This window comes from Delphinapterus leucas, chromosome 1 (assembly GCF_059928025.1).
Source record: "Delphinapterus leucas isolate spDelLeu-1000000601 "Yukka" chromosome 1, BTC_Dleu_Yukka2, whole genome shotgun sequence".
In the NCBI taxonomy this organism is placed as follows: Eukaryota; Metazoa; Chordata; class Mammalia; order Artiodactyla; family Monodontidae; genus Delphinapterus; species Delphinapterus leucas.
Window position 1 is genome coordinate 136,200,516 of NC_143129.1, and position 17,512 is coordinate 136,218,027.

General features: G+C 34.4%; 1 protein-coding gene across 3 annotated transcripts in view; it reads right to left on the bottom strand.

The window, feature by feature from the left end:
• EFCAB7 (EF-hand calcium binding domain 7) overlaps window positions 1-17,512 on the bottom strand; it is a 51,936-nt gene that overhangs the window by 19,726 nt on the left and 14,698 nt on the right. For 2 of the 3 annotated variants that reach the window (XM_089921520.1, XM_022581238.3), the window contains exons 7-10: window positions 8,588-8,729; window positions 4,521-4,630; window positions 2,044-2,201; window positions 1,037-1,170 (exon numbers count right to left, since the gene is read on the bottom strand). In XM_089921520.1, coding sequence (XP_089777646.1) covers window positions 1,037-1,170; window positions 2,044-2,201; window positions 4,521-4,630; window positions 8,588-8,729 — 544 coding nt within the window. The remainder of the gene's footprint in view (window positions 1-1,036; window positions 1,171-2,043; window positions 2,202-4,520; window positions 4,631-8,587; window positions 8,730-17,512) is intronic. The other variant, XM_089921527.1, reaches the window with a different exon arrangement.

Here is a 17,512-nt window from a genome sequence, read left to right on the forward strand (position 1 = left end):
TCAACTGATATATGACAAGGGAACAAAGAGAATCAAAATATTATATCATTAAAGTTACAGGATGATCACATCCTCCTAAAAAGAATACTCTATTATGTGTGTTATCAATCTTGTTAATTGAAGTTTACTATTATAAATCAATATACATTTCTTGTTACTGATTACAGTATATAAACTGTCAGTTAAAAAGAGATGTATTTTTAAAAACCTTTATATTAATAATATTTCTACCTTACTTGCTGTTTAGATAAACAGACTTATCAGACTCCTCTCTGGCTCACTGACTGCTAAGCTTAGACCATTTCAAGAACCAGAGGATTAGGACACATTACTACCCCAGTGACAGCAACATGTGAGTTAATCTCTCTCCTGACTGCATTCTAGCCTCCTCAACTTCTTGTTCTGTGATCTATAGTTGGCTGTGGCTTTCTGGCTTTCCCCTTTGACCTTTTAGTCCTTGGCTTAAATATACAAGCTCTAGCCTCTTCCCAGACTCCTCGCAAGTGACAACTGACTTCGCCTCGCTCTCAGTATTTTTCTTTGCCTATCTTACCATTTTTGGCTTTTATACGTCCATCGATGGACTTTCTTAATTCAACTCAAATACAAAAAACAGAAGAATTCTTAAGATATATAAATGACTTCCTGGAAACCTCTTAATTTTTAGTAAAACTCTAGCCTATTAGCTCTTTGCTGCCCTCTCCTGGGCGCAGTTTGGGTCTCTCAACCACTTCAGTTCCTTTGCTATCAGAGGTAAGACAAACTTTTTTACATTCTAAGCTCCAAAGAACATAGAAATTATGATTAATTAATTCACATTTTCTTTTAACTTGAGTACTACACCAACTACCAATTTAAGGAAAATAAATGTTTAATTTTTTATGGTCTACAAACAATGCTACTACTTTTAAACTGTCCCAATTGCTATAATATTCCATGGAGAAATTTGACATTTCACTTCTTAAGGATGAAAGGGTGTGTGTATGTATATATATATATGTTTTACATAACCATTAAGAAAAAGAAAAGTGCTTACCTCTGCAGACAGCCCAAGCATCTTCATCACATTTCTCACCACTTGTTCTCAGTTCAAAAAAATTATATTCTTCAAGGCTGAGAAGACCATTTCCATCTAAATCAATCACTTCAAATATATCTGATAAAGTTGACCTAAAATTACAAAAAATAGCAAATTATTTGTCTCTAAGGCAACTAGACTGAAAAAGGTTTCTATGAGGATAACTTTCAAAAGGAAGTAATATAAAGGCATTAAACAATATTTGTAATGATCTTATCTACGAAACAGAAACAGATTCACAGACACAGAGAACAGACTTATGGTTGTCAAGGGGGAGGGAGAGTGGGGGAGGGTTGGATTGGGAGTTTGGGACTAGCAGATGCAAACTATTATATATAGAATGGATAAACAACAAGGTCCTATTGTATAGCACAGGGAACTATATTCAATATCCTATAATAAACCATAATGCAAAAGAATAAAATAAAAAACAATATTTGTGAATGATAAAATTAATGTATCCAAATATATATGTTACTCAGTCTAGTATTACATGACATAAACAAGTTTCCAAAGCAACCCCAGCATGTCAACATGTAGTAGGAACTCAAAGAGAAGTTCCCTTCTTCTTTTCTCCTTTGTCCATCTACTTTCTTCTTCCTCTCTACCTGCAGCCAGATCTTACTGTGTACATGTATGGTATGGGAGAACTACCCTATTTGGATTTCACATTTGATAGCTATCTAAGTCAATAGTGCAACTAGCAGGACCTATTTCTAGTGGATGAGAAATCAGTAGATACACAACTAAAGTTGACTTGCCAAATGTATGGAACCCAGAAATGAATGGCAATCCCAGACCTATGAGTAGAAGGTCACTTTCAGATGCCTAGTGTATGAGTTGAGCTATTGATTAGAATGTGGGGTTGGGATTTGCAGCTAGCCAAAGGAAAGGATGGAAGACAGGCTACTGATATATATCCAGTCTAGATGTTATAGCTCTTAACTTTAATAAACAAAACTTACCTAAATTCCTTTGTGAGAAATAATTCCCCTGTTTCATCTCTATATACAAGTTGGGCTTCTTCTGTTATTGGTTTTCTTTCTTTCTTTAGCCTGCAGCCAGTTGTGGAAGGAATTAACCAGTAAATTCCAGGTCCTAGTTCACCAGTCCACCCAAACATCTTTTCCAAAAGAATTTTAAAAACAAACAAACAAACAACCACCATGAGTCTTAATGACTTTTAATCTTTCTTATGAAAGGGAAGCATTAGAAACAGTTTCTTTTTATACCAATATTCACCAATTCTATTATGGTTCTATCAATGTTTTATAGGCTTCAAAATCTTTTTGTTAATGGTAAGGCTAATAATATTAGATGTAGTACTTTATATATTTTAAAAACAAATGCCTAAAGCTGTAACAGGTTAGAAGTTATATAACTTCTAAATCTTCCCAATAATCTTCAAAGATGTTTTTTATGCAAATATTTCAACAGGAAGCAAAGAGAAAAATCTTAGAGGAATTTTTCTGGGTTATAGTTGCCTAATTTGATTCAAATATAAACATATGATTTGTAATTCAGATTGCTATGACACAACATAAAAATTAAATATATTTTAAAAGAGTTCACTATTTGTATGAATTAGCCATATTTGTAAAAATACAATTATGTGGACAAAAGCACTGGAATTTTACTACTATTTATGTAATATGGACTATAAAACAAGAAGGCAGAGTCCCAGATAAACCTACCTTATACAAAATTCTTTTCCATCACAGGATATTTATAATGAGTGCCAAGACATTTGTATAGGAAAGCATTTTATTCTCCTGTTCTATAAGAAAAAGCAAAATGGCACCCCTCTATGAACCTTCTAGGTGCTTTCTGGAGCCCAATGGCTTCCTATAAAACCTAGGGATTGTCTCTGTCAAATATATTAAACCTAAGCATTTCCTAGTCGTGTATAATATCTAAGCAAGTAGCCATTTGCCCTTCAGCACAGAATAACCTAGGGAATTCTGTCTGGTATTGTGTCTAAAACTCCTTTCCAATTCCAGGTTTATTTTAGGTCATCCTGGGGACTCATATACAAAACAAAGTTGCTCAATCAAATTCTGGGTTCGGCCCTATTTCTACCCTCACAAGTCAGAGGAACCATAATCATCCTAAAGTGACCATGTCCTATTTTGATAAAAGAAGCAATCCAATAAAAGTGAGGGCCATTTTGAAAACTAAAGATTGACCAAACCCATCTTTTGGAAATCATAATCTTTTAGATTGGCCAGATGTTGACTGATATCCAGGAATGAAAAGCAGTTCTTGCTGTTTCCTAATATATGTTATCCCTTGAACCTCCCTTATCTCTACATATAAACTTGAACTGCCACAGTGGTTGGCAAATGGAAAGTCTTTCACGGGCACAAAACTCTTCTTAAAGAAAATAATTGTGAAACTAAAACTAAAAGTCCTTTGTAAATATGACATATTAAAGATAAACAGAGGCCTATAGGAAAGAGGTAAATAGAAACTCATTCAAATTTTATTATAGGCTTGCTATGTACTAAATTTTTATACATGTAATCTCATAAGAAAGTAATTTTAAGCAAAACAAAGTGGGAAAGCTATTGTTTTAGACAATGTTTTATCTTGAATTTAACTTTGTAGTCAGTTTTGAAGAAGAGTTTAATCAAAACATTAACTGCTGTCATTTTATTTGTTTCTTGCCTATAACTATTCTTGTCTGTTGGAAGCCAACAATAAAGACTTTTATATAACATTCCATCAGGGAAATGTTTGTCTGTCGTTGGGCCTATATAAAGATTAAATATGATATTGCAGTAAGCCCTTGAATAGTATTATTCCTGTTATTGTGTAGCAGATATATTTTGTAGTCCTCATAAAACAAATAGCCACATTTATGTATCTGCCTCACATATTTGGCCTCTGAGTAAATATATAATTAGAAAAGATCAGAACAACCCCATGGGCAACATATAAAATCATTTGAAAGCATTTCTTCAGATCAATCTATTTTTGGACCCTATGAGTCAAGCCTGAGGATAGTAATCTTGAAGTTTTTCTTTTTTGCAATAGTAGTATAAGTAAGACAAACATCTAGAGGAACTTTTTCAAAGCCTTGAATTGCTTGTATTTAGGGGAAAAAAATCCACTGGCATCGATCATTTTTATTGAGTATAACAAAAAAATATTCACATGTGGGGTATCAGGGCATTAGAAAAGAGGAAAGTGAAGTACAATGTCACACTTATAAGTTATGAAGCCAAAATGGCCAATCAATCCTCAATTTTTAAATCTCAGCAAATAAGAAAAAGTCCTTCACAATTAATAAAACATATGTAATATGAATAGTGATTACTGTATATACCTTAATTGGAAGGGAAGATAAAAAGTTTTAAAATATATAGAAAAATGATTATTTTCCTCAAACTTGAGGTCATACTATATTTTTAACTAAACATTAGAAAATAAATATGTATACCTCTCTATTTCGTAGTTCAGTAAAACACATGAGCTGTAGATTTGCTTGACTCTCATTTTCCTTAAGAATATACAAGGCAGTATCAACTGATAACCAAGGGGATGGTTTTCCTATAAACAAAAAAACCCAAACATCTTAAAATAAGCAATCACTACTTACTCTTTCCTATTTAAAAAAGTAGTGGTTTCTTTCCCATTCGGATTTCTTTTTTAGAAATACACATCCATTTTTATAAACATCATAGCATTTGCAATAAGGCATATACCTATACACAATGAAATTGTTAGAAACATTCTCTATATACACACTTTCTAAAAATCATAACTTTTCTTAAACTCATCAGAAAGCTAAGGTTGCAAGGCAACCATGTAGGCTGAAATCCAAGGACAAACAAACCCTTTCAAGAAGAGAGAAGATGCAAGCACTGGCTTACCTGTAAAGGAGCATAGGAGGAAGAGATGTTAGACATCATCTATATGCTGTTAACTCCAAAATTTGTATCTCCTGCTAGGACCTTTCCTCTGAACATTAGACCCATATACCCAACTGCCTATTTGACATTTCCACTTGGATTTCTATGTCTAAAACTGGCTTTCCCAAACATCTGAAAAAAAAAAACTGTCCATCTATACTCTTTTCTATCTCAGATAAGAGTAACTCATTCCTTCCAGTTGCTAAAACCCCAAATCCTGGAATCATCTTTAACTTTTCCCTTCTCTCACGTATCATAACGAAGCCTCAGGAGATGCTATGGTTTGACCTTCAAAATATATCCAGAATCTCTACTTCTTATACCCTCTACACCCCAGTTCAAAGCAACACCAGTCCCCTCTTAGAATTCTGCAATAGAGTCCTAGCTGGACCCCTTGCTTTCTGTACCTTCAATCAGCTTTCAATACAGCAACCTGACTGCTCTTGTTAAAATATGTCAGATTATGTTCCATCTCTATTTAAAAATCCTCTAATGCAGTTGAAAGTTGGAAGAATGTTGCTTCCACCCTAACAATGAGAAAAAATGCATGAAATACAAAATTATAACATTTCTTGAACCTGTCAGAGCTGAGGTCACAGGACAACCAAGCAGCCTGAAATCCAAGGAAAGACAGACCCCTCCAAGGAGAGATGAGATGCAAGCACTGGCTTATTGGTGGTGGTGCACAGGAGAACGAGATGTCAGGTGTATAAGTGGAAGAAAAGAGAGAGCAGAAGAGATAAAGATGGAAAATTATCTAAAAGTAATGAGACAACAAGCCATAAATCTAAGAAACTCAGAGAGCCGTTAGCAGGATAAATACCAAAAAGATAAACACAAATGAACAACCAACCAAAAAACAAAAAACCTCCCCAAAACTCAAAAACAGCATCAACAACAAAAAAACCCCCCAAAACACCAAGGCACATATTCAAACTACTGAAAATCAAAGATGAAGAGAAAATCTTGATGGCAGCCTCCTAAGGGTTCCTCTTTTCTCTCAGACTAAAAGTCCAAGTTCTCATTATGGCAAAAAACAAAACAAAACTCTACCTGATTTTTGTCCTTGTTTCTCCCTGTCTTCAGCCCCTACACTCTCTCCTTACTTACTTCAGTATACCAACTCTAGCCACCTTGTTGTTCTTCTAACACCAAGCACACTCTCACCTCAGAGCCTCTGAACAGAGGATTCTCTCTACCTGTCACTTCCTCCACTCTTCACCCATCCCCTTCCACCAGCCCTACATCCACAAAACTTACTCCTTTGCCTCCTGTGGAAGACAGCAAAAATGGCCATCCCTCTCTGTATCCACAACCCCTTGCAATGTAACTTTGTAGCTCTTCCATCAAGATATCAAATCTATTTCTCCACCTTGTAAATCTGTACTTGCCTTTTGACTTGCTGTGCACAACAGAATGTAACACAAGTAATGTGCTGGTTCTGAGCCCAGGCCTATGGTGCTTCTGCTTTCTCTCTTAGAGTCCTGTTATACCATAAGAACAAGTCCAGGCTAACTTACTAGAGGGTAAGAGACTATAAAAGGCTGAATCAAGTTGTCTCAGCTGAAACCCATACAAAGGCAAGGGCCCAGCCAAGATCAGTTAAAGCCAGCCACCAGCTAACCTGCAGCTGATCAAAGATGCATGAGTAAGCCCTATAGAGAAAAGCCAAGCCCAGCTCAGACCAAAAGAACTGCTCATAAGCAAACAAACGTTTAATTGTTTTAAGCCACTGAGTTTTGGGGTAGTTTGTTACACAGCAGTTGATAATTAATACACCTCTTTCAAAGTCTGCTCAAATGTCAACCTCTAATGAAGCATACACTAATACTCCCTTTCAATGGCAACTCATATTCCCTCGTATTCACAATGCCCCTTTTCCTCTACGTTTTTCCCATAGCACTTATCACCTTCTAACACACCATGTCATTTACTATTTATTATGGGGTTTTTTTTGTTTGTTTGTTTTGTTTTTTTGCGGTAGGCGGGCCTCTCACTGTTGTGGCCTCTCCCGTTGCAGAGCACAGGCTCCGGACACACAGGCTCAGCGGCCATGGCTCACGGGCCCAGCCGCTCCGCGGCATGTGGGATCTTCCCGGACCGGGGCACGAACCCATGTCCCCTGCATCGGCAGGCGGACTCTCAACCACTGTGCCACCAGGGAATCCCCTACTATTTATTATGTTTATTATTTATTGTTTATTTCCTCCACTAGAATGTAAGTTCATAAGGGCAGGGATTTTGTAATTTTTGTACTCTGATGTATCTGTATCTTAAGCACTTAAAATGATACTTGGTTTATAAGGTCTTCAATAAATATTTGATAAATAAATGAAAAAAATCTTCTTCATAAGAATACAGAGAATAAACAACTACATTGAATTTGCAGACCTATCTTGATACTTTTATCTGAAAAATGACTATTGTAATTGTCATTTAGAAGTATCAATTACCAGGGCTTCCCTGGTGGCGCAGTGGTTAAGAATCCACCTGCCAATGCAGGGGACATGGGTTCGAGCTCTGGTCTGGGAAGATCCCACATGCAGCAGAGCGATTAAGCCTGGGTGCCACAACTACTGAGTCTGTGCTCTAGAGCCCATGAGCCACAACTACTGAGCCCGTGTGCCATATCTTATCTACTGAAGCCCACGCACCTACAGCCCGTGCTCGGCAACAAGAGAAGCCACCGCAATGAGAAGTCCACGCACCTCAACGAAGAGTAGCTCCCGCTCGCCACAACTAGAGAAAGCCTGCGTGCAGCAACAAAGACCCAATGCAGCCAAAAATAAATAAATAAATTTATTAAAAAATTAAAATAAAAAAATTAAAAGTATCATTTACCAAATGTTGTAAGTGTCCTACAATATATACAGTGAAAACTTTCAGAATCTCTACTTTAGGAGGGAAAAGTAATGTAAGTGGGGAAGAATCCTCTAGTAAGTAGATGTTTATATGTAAACATAATAAAAGAAAAATAAAGATTGATACTTAGAACAATAACATTAAAAGGATATCTAGGGAAAGCACCCATATAGCCATTTTTCACTAATTAAAAATTATGTAATAACCACTGTAGACACTAGGAAATTATTAATTTTTATCTAGCATTGATGTATAGAAAAAGAATATTACCAGGGATATGAAAATTATTAATAAGGATTGTCTAAGTCATATGACATGGCACTTTGAAGGTATTCAAAAATACCTGCAGTTCATATTTGTCCCAAATTATGCTCCTATAGAAGTTGTCTCATGCATATTAGTTTAAAAAATTGATAAATGGAAAAAGCTAAAGACTTATTAGCAGATAAAAAGTTAATTCTATGTCAAAAGGAAACCAGGTAACATTTTGTTCTCATTTTTAAATAAATTAAAAGAAAAATACTTTAAACATGTCCAAACAATTTACTTTCTTCGCATAATATGACAACACAGTCAATGTACAAACGACTTTCTTTAAGTGTATTGCAATATGTAACCACATGTTTCTTAGGCAGATCATTTTCTTCACTAACTAGAACCATCAAATACATAAGTATTTTCAAAGTGGGCATAAATTTATATTTTTAAAAAAATACAGAAAATTTAAACTTGCCTTCAGCTTGACTCAGGTTTAATGGCTTAATTGTTAGATAAACCAGGGATCTCTGAGCTATTTGCATCCTATATTGATGACTAATGATTTCACCATCTTCTTCTAAGAAAAAGCAACCTTTTGATTGTACACATTGCCACTCCTGAAATGAAGGAAAACTTTTTTCAAACAATATTTATTACAAGTTTCCAGCATGCAGAGCAATGAGAAAAAACCTAGGGAACATATAAAAGAAATGTCAACTAGAGCCAGTGCCCTCCAGGAATTTGCAACATCATTAAGAGGCAGCATTTAGATAACAAAAAGTTAGGAAAAGATATAATGGAGAGGAGAAATATGAAAAATACAGTTAATGAGAGCTGGAAAAGTACTGAAACAAAGTAATAAATGAACATGCTGCTGCAATAATCAGGGTGAGATTAGTGCTTAGAGCATACTAAAAATGAAGAAGTAAGGATTGCTAAAACTGATATGTTGAAAGAAAAAGTGAAAGGACTTTATATTTAAAAGATAAAGTATAATAAACCAGAATAATTGTTTCAAGTCTAGGTAACTAAAAGACTGAATTCATTTCACAGCTATAGCAAAATGCTGATAAATACCAGTTTTGAGAAAGACCTCTCTATAAAATTAGCTCTACTATCTCTTGGTCTCAAATTCCTTCTCCTAGTTCCAAACCAACATGCTTACATGTGATCTCATAACTAGAACTTCATAACAGGTTTTACTTGAAGATGGCACTTCCTGCAGAAAGTAAAGGATTCTTTGTTGAAGGTATGAGAAATTGTTCCATTACCATAGATGTGAGCAAAAATGCTTTCCACTTTATCATTAGTAGGCTTGCCTACCTATAAGACATATTTCTGTTCCACTCCTAATGGCTTCCAAAAATAGAATATTAATGAGGTTTTGAAGTGACTATATAAAGGATGATTTTGAAAAATTATCTGTTAGTATATTTAAATAATAAGCTCAAGGCTTTAATAATATTAAGATAACAACTGAAAAGGCATGCATTAGCTATGTAACAATAATATCAAAAATATTATTAATCCTGGGACTTCCCTGGTGGCACAGTAATTAAGACTCCACTCTCCTAATGCAGGGCACCTGGGTTCGATCCCTGGCCAGGGAACTGGATCCCACATGCATGCTGCAACTAAGAGTTCATGTGCCACAACTAAGGAGCCCACGTACCGCAACTAAGGAGCCAGTGAGCTGCAACTAATGAGCCAGTGAGCTGCAACTAAAAGGAGCCCACCTGCTGCAACTAAGACCTGGCACAACCAAATAAATAAATATTTTTTAAAAAAATATTATTAATCCATTTTAGAAGGATTTACTATGGCACTGAAGAGTCAAGAACAAACATTATTTACATTGATATTGATATCTTATTCACATTTTTAAAGGCTAAACTATCTTAACATATACTTACACACCACTTTTCTACTATGTAAATTATAATTACATTTATATTTTATATTATTTTACTGGTACCAAAATACATTTAAAATTAGAAATTTAAAAATAAGGAAAAAAAGTCCCCATAGTTCTACCACCCTAGTTTGATTCTTATGTAATCATTCCTAATACTGACTTTATATAAAAACCTATTTTTTTACATTCTAATTAATATTATTTTATGTCCTGCCTTTTTCATTTAACGTTATATCTGAAACATTGTGCTATTGAAAAGGAACAAAGTTGAAGAACTCACATTTCCTGATTTTGCTACAAAGCTACATTAATCAACACAGTGTGATACTGGCATAAAGACAAACATATAGACCAATGGAACAGAAAAGATAAACCAGAAATAAACTCTCACAAATATGGTCAAATGATTTTCAACAAGGGTGCCAAGGCAATTCAAATTTCAACAAACGGGGCTGCGAAAACTGGATATCCCTGTGCAAAATAATCACTTTGGACCCTTACCTTATACCATAAACTAAAATTAACACAAAATGGATCTAAGACTTAAATGTAAGTACTAAAATTACAAAACTCTGAGAAGAAAACATAGGGCGAAAGCTTCATGACATTAGATTTGGCAATGATTTCTTGGATATGACACTCCAAAAGCATAGGCAACAAAAATATATAGATAAACTGAATTCATCAAAATTAAAAAACCCGGGCTTCCCTGGTGGCACAGTCATTAAAAGCCTGCCTGCCGATGCAGGGGACGCGGGTTCGTGCCCCGGTCTGGGAAGGCCCCACATGCCGCGGAGCGGCTAGGCCCATGAGCCATGGCCGCTGAGCCTGCGCGTCCAGAGCCTGTGCTCCGCAACGGGAGAGGCCACAACAGTGAAAGGCTCACGTAGCGCAAAAAAAAAAAAAAATTTAAAAAAATTTAAAAAACCCTTTGTGCATCAAAGGACACTATCAACACAGTGAAAAGGCAACCCACATAGTGGGAGAAAATATCTGCAAATCATATATCTGAAATGGAGTATTATCCAGATTATACTAAAAACTCCTACAACTCAACAACAAGAAACCAAAAAAAAGAAACCAACTAAAAAATGGCCATAGGGCTTGAACAGATATTTCTCCGAAGAAGATACACAGATGGCCAATAAGCATATGAAAAGATGCTCAGCATTATCATTAGAGAAATGCAAATCAGAACCACAATGAGTTACCACCTCATACCCACTAGGATGGCTAATAAAAAAAAAAAACAGACTATAACAAGTGTTGACAAGGACGTGGAGAAATTGGAACACTTGTGCATTGCTCATAGGAATGTAAAGTGAAGAAGCCACTGTGGAAAAGGTTTGACAGTTCCTCCCCAAAAATTAAACATAGAATTACCATATGATCTAGCAATTCTACTTCTGGGTACATATCCAAAAGAACTGAAAGCAAAGACTCAAATGTATAAAATGTCCATTGACGAATGGATAAACAAAATATGGTATATACCTACAATGGGATATCATTCAGCTTTAAAAAGGAATGAAATTCTGACACATGCTACACATGGGTGAACCTTGAGGACATATGCTAAGTGAAGTATGCCAAAACAAAAGCAAAAGGACAAATATTGTATGCTTTCACTGATATGAGATAGCTAGGATGGTTAAATTCAGAGACAGAAAGTAGAACGGCATTTGCCAGGAGCTGAGGGCAGGAGGAAATGAGGAGTTATTGTTTAATGGGTACAGTTTCAAGTGGAGATGATGAAAAAGTTCTGGAGATGGATGGTGGTAGTGGTCTTACAACAACACAAATGTATTTAAGGCCACAGACTCATACATTTAAAAATGGTTAAAATGGTAATTTTTATGTTATGTGTATTTTAGCACGATAAAAAAAATTTTGCTAAGCAATATTCAAATTTTCAATTTAACTGGTTCTTCTATTACCCATTGAGTTTGTATACCATTACTTAACTATTTCTAAAGTGTTGGACATGTAGGTTATCAGTATAGATAATGCTAAAATGAATACTATTTTGTCTAAATGCTTTTCTTCTGATGAATATCCTTTGGAAGAATTTCTAAGCAAGAAGTATGTGGGGACTTCCCTGGTGGTGCAGTGGTTGGGAATCCGCCTGCCAATGCAGGGGACACGGGTTCAAGCCCTGGTCCGGGAAGATCCCACATGCTGTGGAGCAGCTAAGCCCGTGTGCCACAACTACTGAGCCTGCGCTCTGGAGCCCACGAGCCACAGCTGCTGAGCCCATGTGCCACAACTACTGAGGCCCACATGCCTAGAGCCTGTGCTCCGCAACAGGAGAGACCAGCGCAATGAGAGGCCTGTGCACCCCAGGGAAAAGTAGCCCCCACTCACCACAACTAGAGGAAGTCCGTGTGCAGCAACGAAGACCCAACACAGCCAAAAATAAATAAAATAAAAATAAACAAACTTTTTAAAAAGTATGTGTATTTTTAAGGCTAATGACATATGTTCATACCGCTTTATAAAAGTGATGCAACTTTACAGTTGTGATAATTTGATAATTTGTTATTACCATAACTTGGTCAGTGGTGTTACCATTAAAAAATTGGTTAGTGGTTGGGGATGCTTTCTTAAGCTAGGTGTGAGTACATAAAATATTCATTATAGCATTCCATATATTTTTGTATATGGTATTGTTAATGATTTTTTACAATAATTTATATTAACGTAATAAAATATAATAAATTAAAATGGTATTGTAATGATTTTTGCATTAATTTTCCTAATTACTAGCAAGGTTGAACATTTCCCCATGTGTTTATAATTTTGTCTCCTTCTGTGTGAACTGCCTATTTATCGCTTATTGTCATAGATCTATTGTGGACTTGGTATTTTTCTTACATATTTTAATAAGTTTTTTTGATTATTTTAGATATTAATCACCTTTGTAAACTTTGATGCATGTATTTTCTCTATTTCCTTTAATTTTAGTTTTGGTTATTTTTCAATTATGTAAGTTTTCCATTTTTATATTCATCTTTTCTTTGGAGATTTCTTCTTAAACTGAATTCTAAGAAATTATCATTATTGCTAAACTATTACTCAAGCTTTTAGTCAGTCATTAGTCACATGCACTGTCACACCTTTGGGGTATAAAAGATATGTGTACTGGGCTTCCCTGGTGGCGCAGCGGTTGGGAGTCCGTCTGCCGATGCAGGGGACACGGGTTCGTGCCCCGGTCCGGGAAGATCCCACGTGCCGCGGAGCAGCTGGGCCCGTGAGCCATGGCCGCTGAGCCTGCGCGTCCGGAGCCTGTGCTCCGCAACGGGAGAGGCCACAACAGTGAGAGGCCCACGTACCGCAAAAAAAAAAAAAAAAAAAAAAAGATATGTGTACTTTTAATTCTGAGAAATTAAAATGTGACCTTAAATTATTGGAATTCATCTTCACAAGTATACTGTCCATGACAGAAACAAGTCATTATACATGATATTTCAACAACATCCCTATAAGACAATATGGGGTAGATATAAATTAGTCATTTTAATAAACAGACAAATTGAGATACCCATAGATTATATGGGTTCACAGTTATACAAGGAGTTTGTAGAAATATTAGGTGTAGAGTCTAAGACTTCTGGATCAAAGCTTTACCATTAAATCATGTTTCTAAAAGAAAATATACTCAAGGTACTAAACTCAAAATTTTTGTAACACAATGAAGTTCAAAGTTGGGCTTGAGTGAAAAGTTCAATTGTTAATGATGAGTAAGAGTATGTACAGACTTTCATTTAGCCTCCCTGTAAATCTCTTGGATGGGAATGTATTATTGACTAACAACAGATGCTGACATTATTTCAAAGCCAATTGTCCTGAACATAATCAACATGACCTTGGACGATGATCACTGCCACAGATAAGAAAGGAAAGATACAATCATATGGAATTTTGAGACAGTTTGAACTAAGATTCTGACATCAAATGGAAAACACTTAAACTGTTTTCCTTTCAATCAATTTTTAAAAAATAATTATTTATTTGGTTGCACCAGGTCTCAGTTGCAGCAGGCAGGCTCCTTAGTTGCAGCATGCATGGAATTTAATCTAATATAACTTATGAATATATTTTTTACATTTACCCAACTGGAATGGTAAAGGATACTAGTTTAGAATTACAGAATATTAAAGGTAGAAGTCTAAAAAGCAATTCAGTCAGACTTCTCTTTTGACTGATGAAACTCTGAAAAATAAAATGATATGTTTAATTCACAATTCTCGTTGATTGCAGAACCAGACCTGAACCTAAGTATCCTTACTTTCTCTCCAAACTACCAGGTATATTCAAAATTCTTTTTTTTCCCCACATTTAAATATCTGCCATGATTTTTCTAAAGCTAATATTTTTAAAACTTCATGTTTATAAAATTATCATAAGTATGATAACTCATTATCATTCAGAATTATACATATACTGAAGTGTTAAGATAAACGTAATTATTTGGTTTTCTTACTTAAAAAAATGTAGATTTCAGTAGCTAAAAAATTTCTTAAATTTGTATTGGAACCATGGGTATAGCAGCCTCCTACTCTCCAGTTAAAAAATGTTTAAATGAAACTAAAAAACAATGCACTTTGCCTGGTACACATAGTGAAAAGTACTTGTGGCATTTGGGAAACTCAAAAATGGAAGAGTTTCTCCATGTGCTTATGGTATCTCTGGCTGATAGGAGATGCTTTATAAAATTTAGCTGGGGAGCGAATTAAGTATTTTTATTAGACGTCTTTCCTAAGTTCCAATTTTAGAAAAGGTACAGGTAGAAGGGAATTTACAAGTGTCTTTGAAAGACAATCACTCTGAATACAACACATGGTTAATAAGGCTGGAAAATGGTAAGAAAACAGCTATTATTAAATAGAAGAAAGCCTATATATTATATATATCAACCAAACTTCAATGTGATAATCAGTTTACTTTGAATATTAAATCACACCACTAGGAGAATTTGTAGCTCTCTTGTTTGAAAGGAAGAATTCAAATTCTTAAGATCTGTCAGAGTTATTAAACATACAATGCTTATTCAACCCCAAATTTACTTTAAAACAAATAGACTTTCAATCACACAGAGCTTTTTCTCTAGGACCTAGACTAAAATGTTATGAATTAAAAGGAAAAAAGTACTGACAAATTGGCTGGCTCATTCAAATAAATCAACTTGAAAGGATTATAGATTAAGTTGACAGTTTTAGTATTATGAGAAAAATGGAAGAAGGTTGAGTTTTTAAAAAATTCTGAGAATGATAGAGTAAGAAATTCCATGTATGATATAATTTTTGACAATATAAAGCAGAAATAAAATAGTAGCTTGTAATTCTTATATAGGGCATAAGGTGGTGCTATATTCTACCAATTCAAGTAAATTCATATAAAAGGAAAAAGAACTGTTAATTCATTTGTCATATACAAATATTATTTATTTTCATTCACAATGCATAAGGAAATGCTTAAAAGCATAAATTAAAAATAGTAAAGTTGAAAATTCTAGCTCTCAAAATTTAAATATATCAGTAAAGTTACATTTTTCTTGGAACACTGTAGAGAACATGATTTGTTTGACACACAATTCTGTATTATTAAAGTTTTAGGTGAGGTAGAATTATTAAGCAGTAGATCTGCCATAGACTTAGTCAAAGGAGGAACTTCTATGTCATCATTATCATCATCATCATCACGTTGTTTTCTATAAAGATACCGTATGTCACGCTATTAGAAGGCTGTTTACTTTTTGTTAAGTAGGTAAACAGACTGCTATTGAACTTTTCGTTATTAAAGAATTTTAAACTGTACATACTTAAAAACTGTACATACTTAAAAACAGGAGGTTAAATAGATGATTTATAAGGGGAAAATTTGATATAGATTGCTCACCTAATTGACAAGTTGAATAGATCATCATTTTGAAAATGAGAGACTTTTATAAGAAAATTACGCTTTGGAGCCTTCACAAAAATTAAGTTAGACAACCATCTCAAGTCTAAAATGTTTATATTTGTATTGTTTTACATATATAGACATATATAACCTACATGTTACACAAAATATTCACATACAACACATATGTTGTATTATATATATGTTACACAACACATATATATGTAAAATATATGTAGACATAGTCTAACTAGGAATCTGGATATAGTATTGCATCTCTGGAGCTTACTACTCATGGCTTTCTCTAATTTTAGTCATGACTGGCAACTGAAGCTATATTTCTCTCAAAGAAAAATTTCTGACACTCCTTGTACAATATGAAACCTAAGTAAATGGAGCGAATTCAGGATTAAAAAAAGAATAGTGATACAGTACCTACATACGGTATACAGAAAGTAACACATGTATAGTCCCTGTGAAGGTCGTAGTTTCCTCCTATAATTCAGGTCTTTTACCATTTGTGTAGATTTATGATTTAAAATCTGGCTTATGTGTACCCCATTACAATAATTTTCTAATTTCTGAAAAGACCTTTCTTTTCTGTCCCAATTCCATACTTCTCCACTCCACATGAAACTGAGGTACCCAAACTTGTTTAAAATAGATTTAAAGTATTTGAAGAAAATTAATTTCATAATTCTTTTAGTAACTTATTCTATCAATCTCAATTAAAACAAATTATACAATAATTGTATTCCTAACCAAGTACTTCTTAGAGTTGTTGTGAAACTTAAGAAATATATAAAATATAAGAAATTAAAAAAAATAACTTTAAGGTAAAATGCAAACAAAGAACTGAATTCTGCTGAATAGCAAAAGGATCACACATTTTTAAAAAAAATCATTTCAGCTCATCTAAGAAATATCAGTGAGTACAAACAGTGGGCAAGATCAGAAAAAGGACATAAAGTCAGGTAAGTAATACGAAAGCTATGAAGTATTTCTAAAAGTCATTAAATTTTATATGAAAGTCACAGAATTTATGAGTTGACAGTAAACCATCTTCTTTTAATCATTAAATTCTCCTACTATCTTTTACCTAATTCGTAATTATCATCAGTACCTTTCCTTGCTCTTGATGTCTTAGATGCAAAACTTTAGTCTTTTGTTATACAATCACTATCGCCTACAGATTAATTTTGGTGTTGTCTATTAGAGTTGTCCCTTCCTTACTATGTTCAGGTACTACCCTTGGTCTAGCTGTACTTACTTTGTATCTGGATAACTCTATCAGCCTCTCTATAATCTCCCTAATTTGAAGTCTCCATATACAATATACAACAGTATAATAACTTTTCTTAAACTATACTTTCATCATGTTATTCCCACACAAAGACCTACAGTAATTTCTTATTTCCATAATAATATTAATAACAATATTATTTATTAAAGTAAAACTATGTCCCTGGCATTGTGCTAAATTATTTATATATGTTAGGTGATTTAAATCTTTCAAAAACACACTAAATATAATTATTCCCAATTTATAGATAAGGAAACTAAAACTCAGAGGGGCTGCTGACT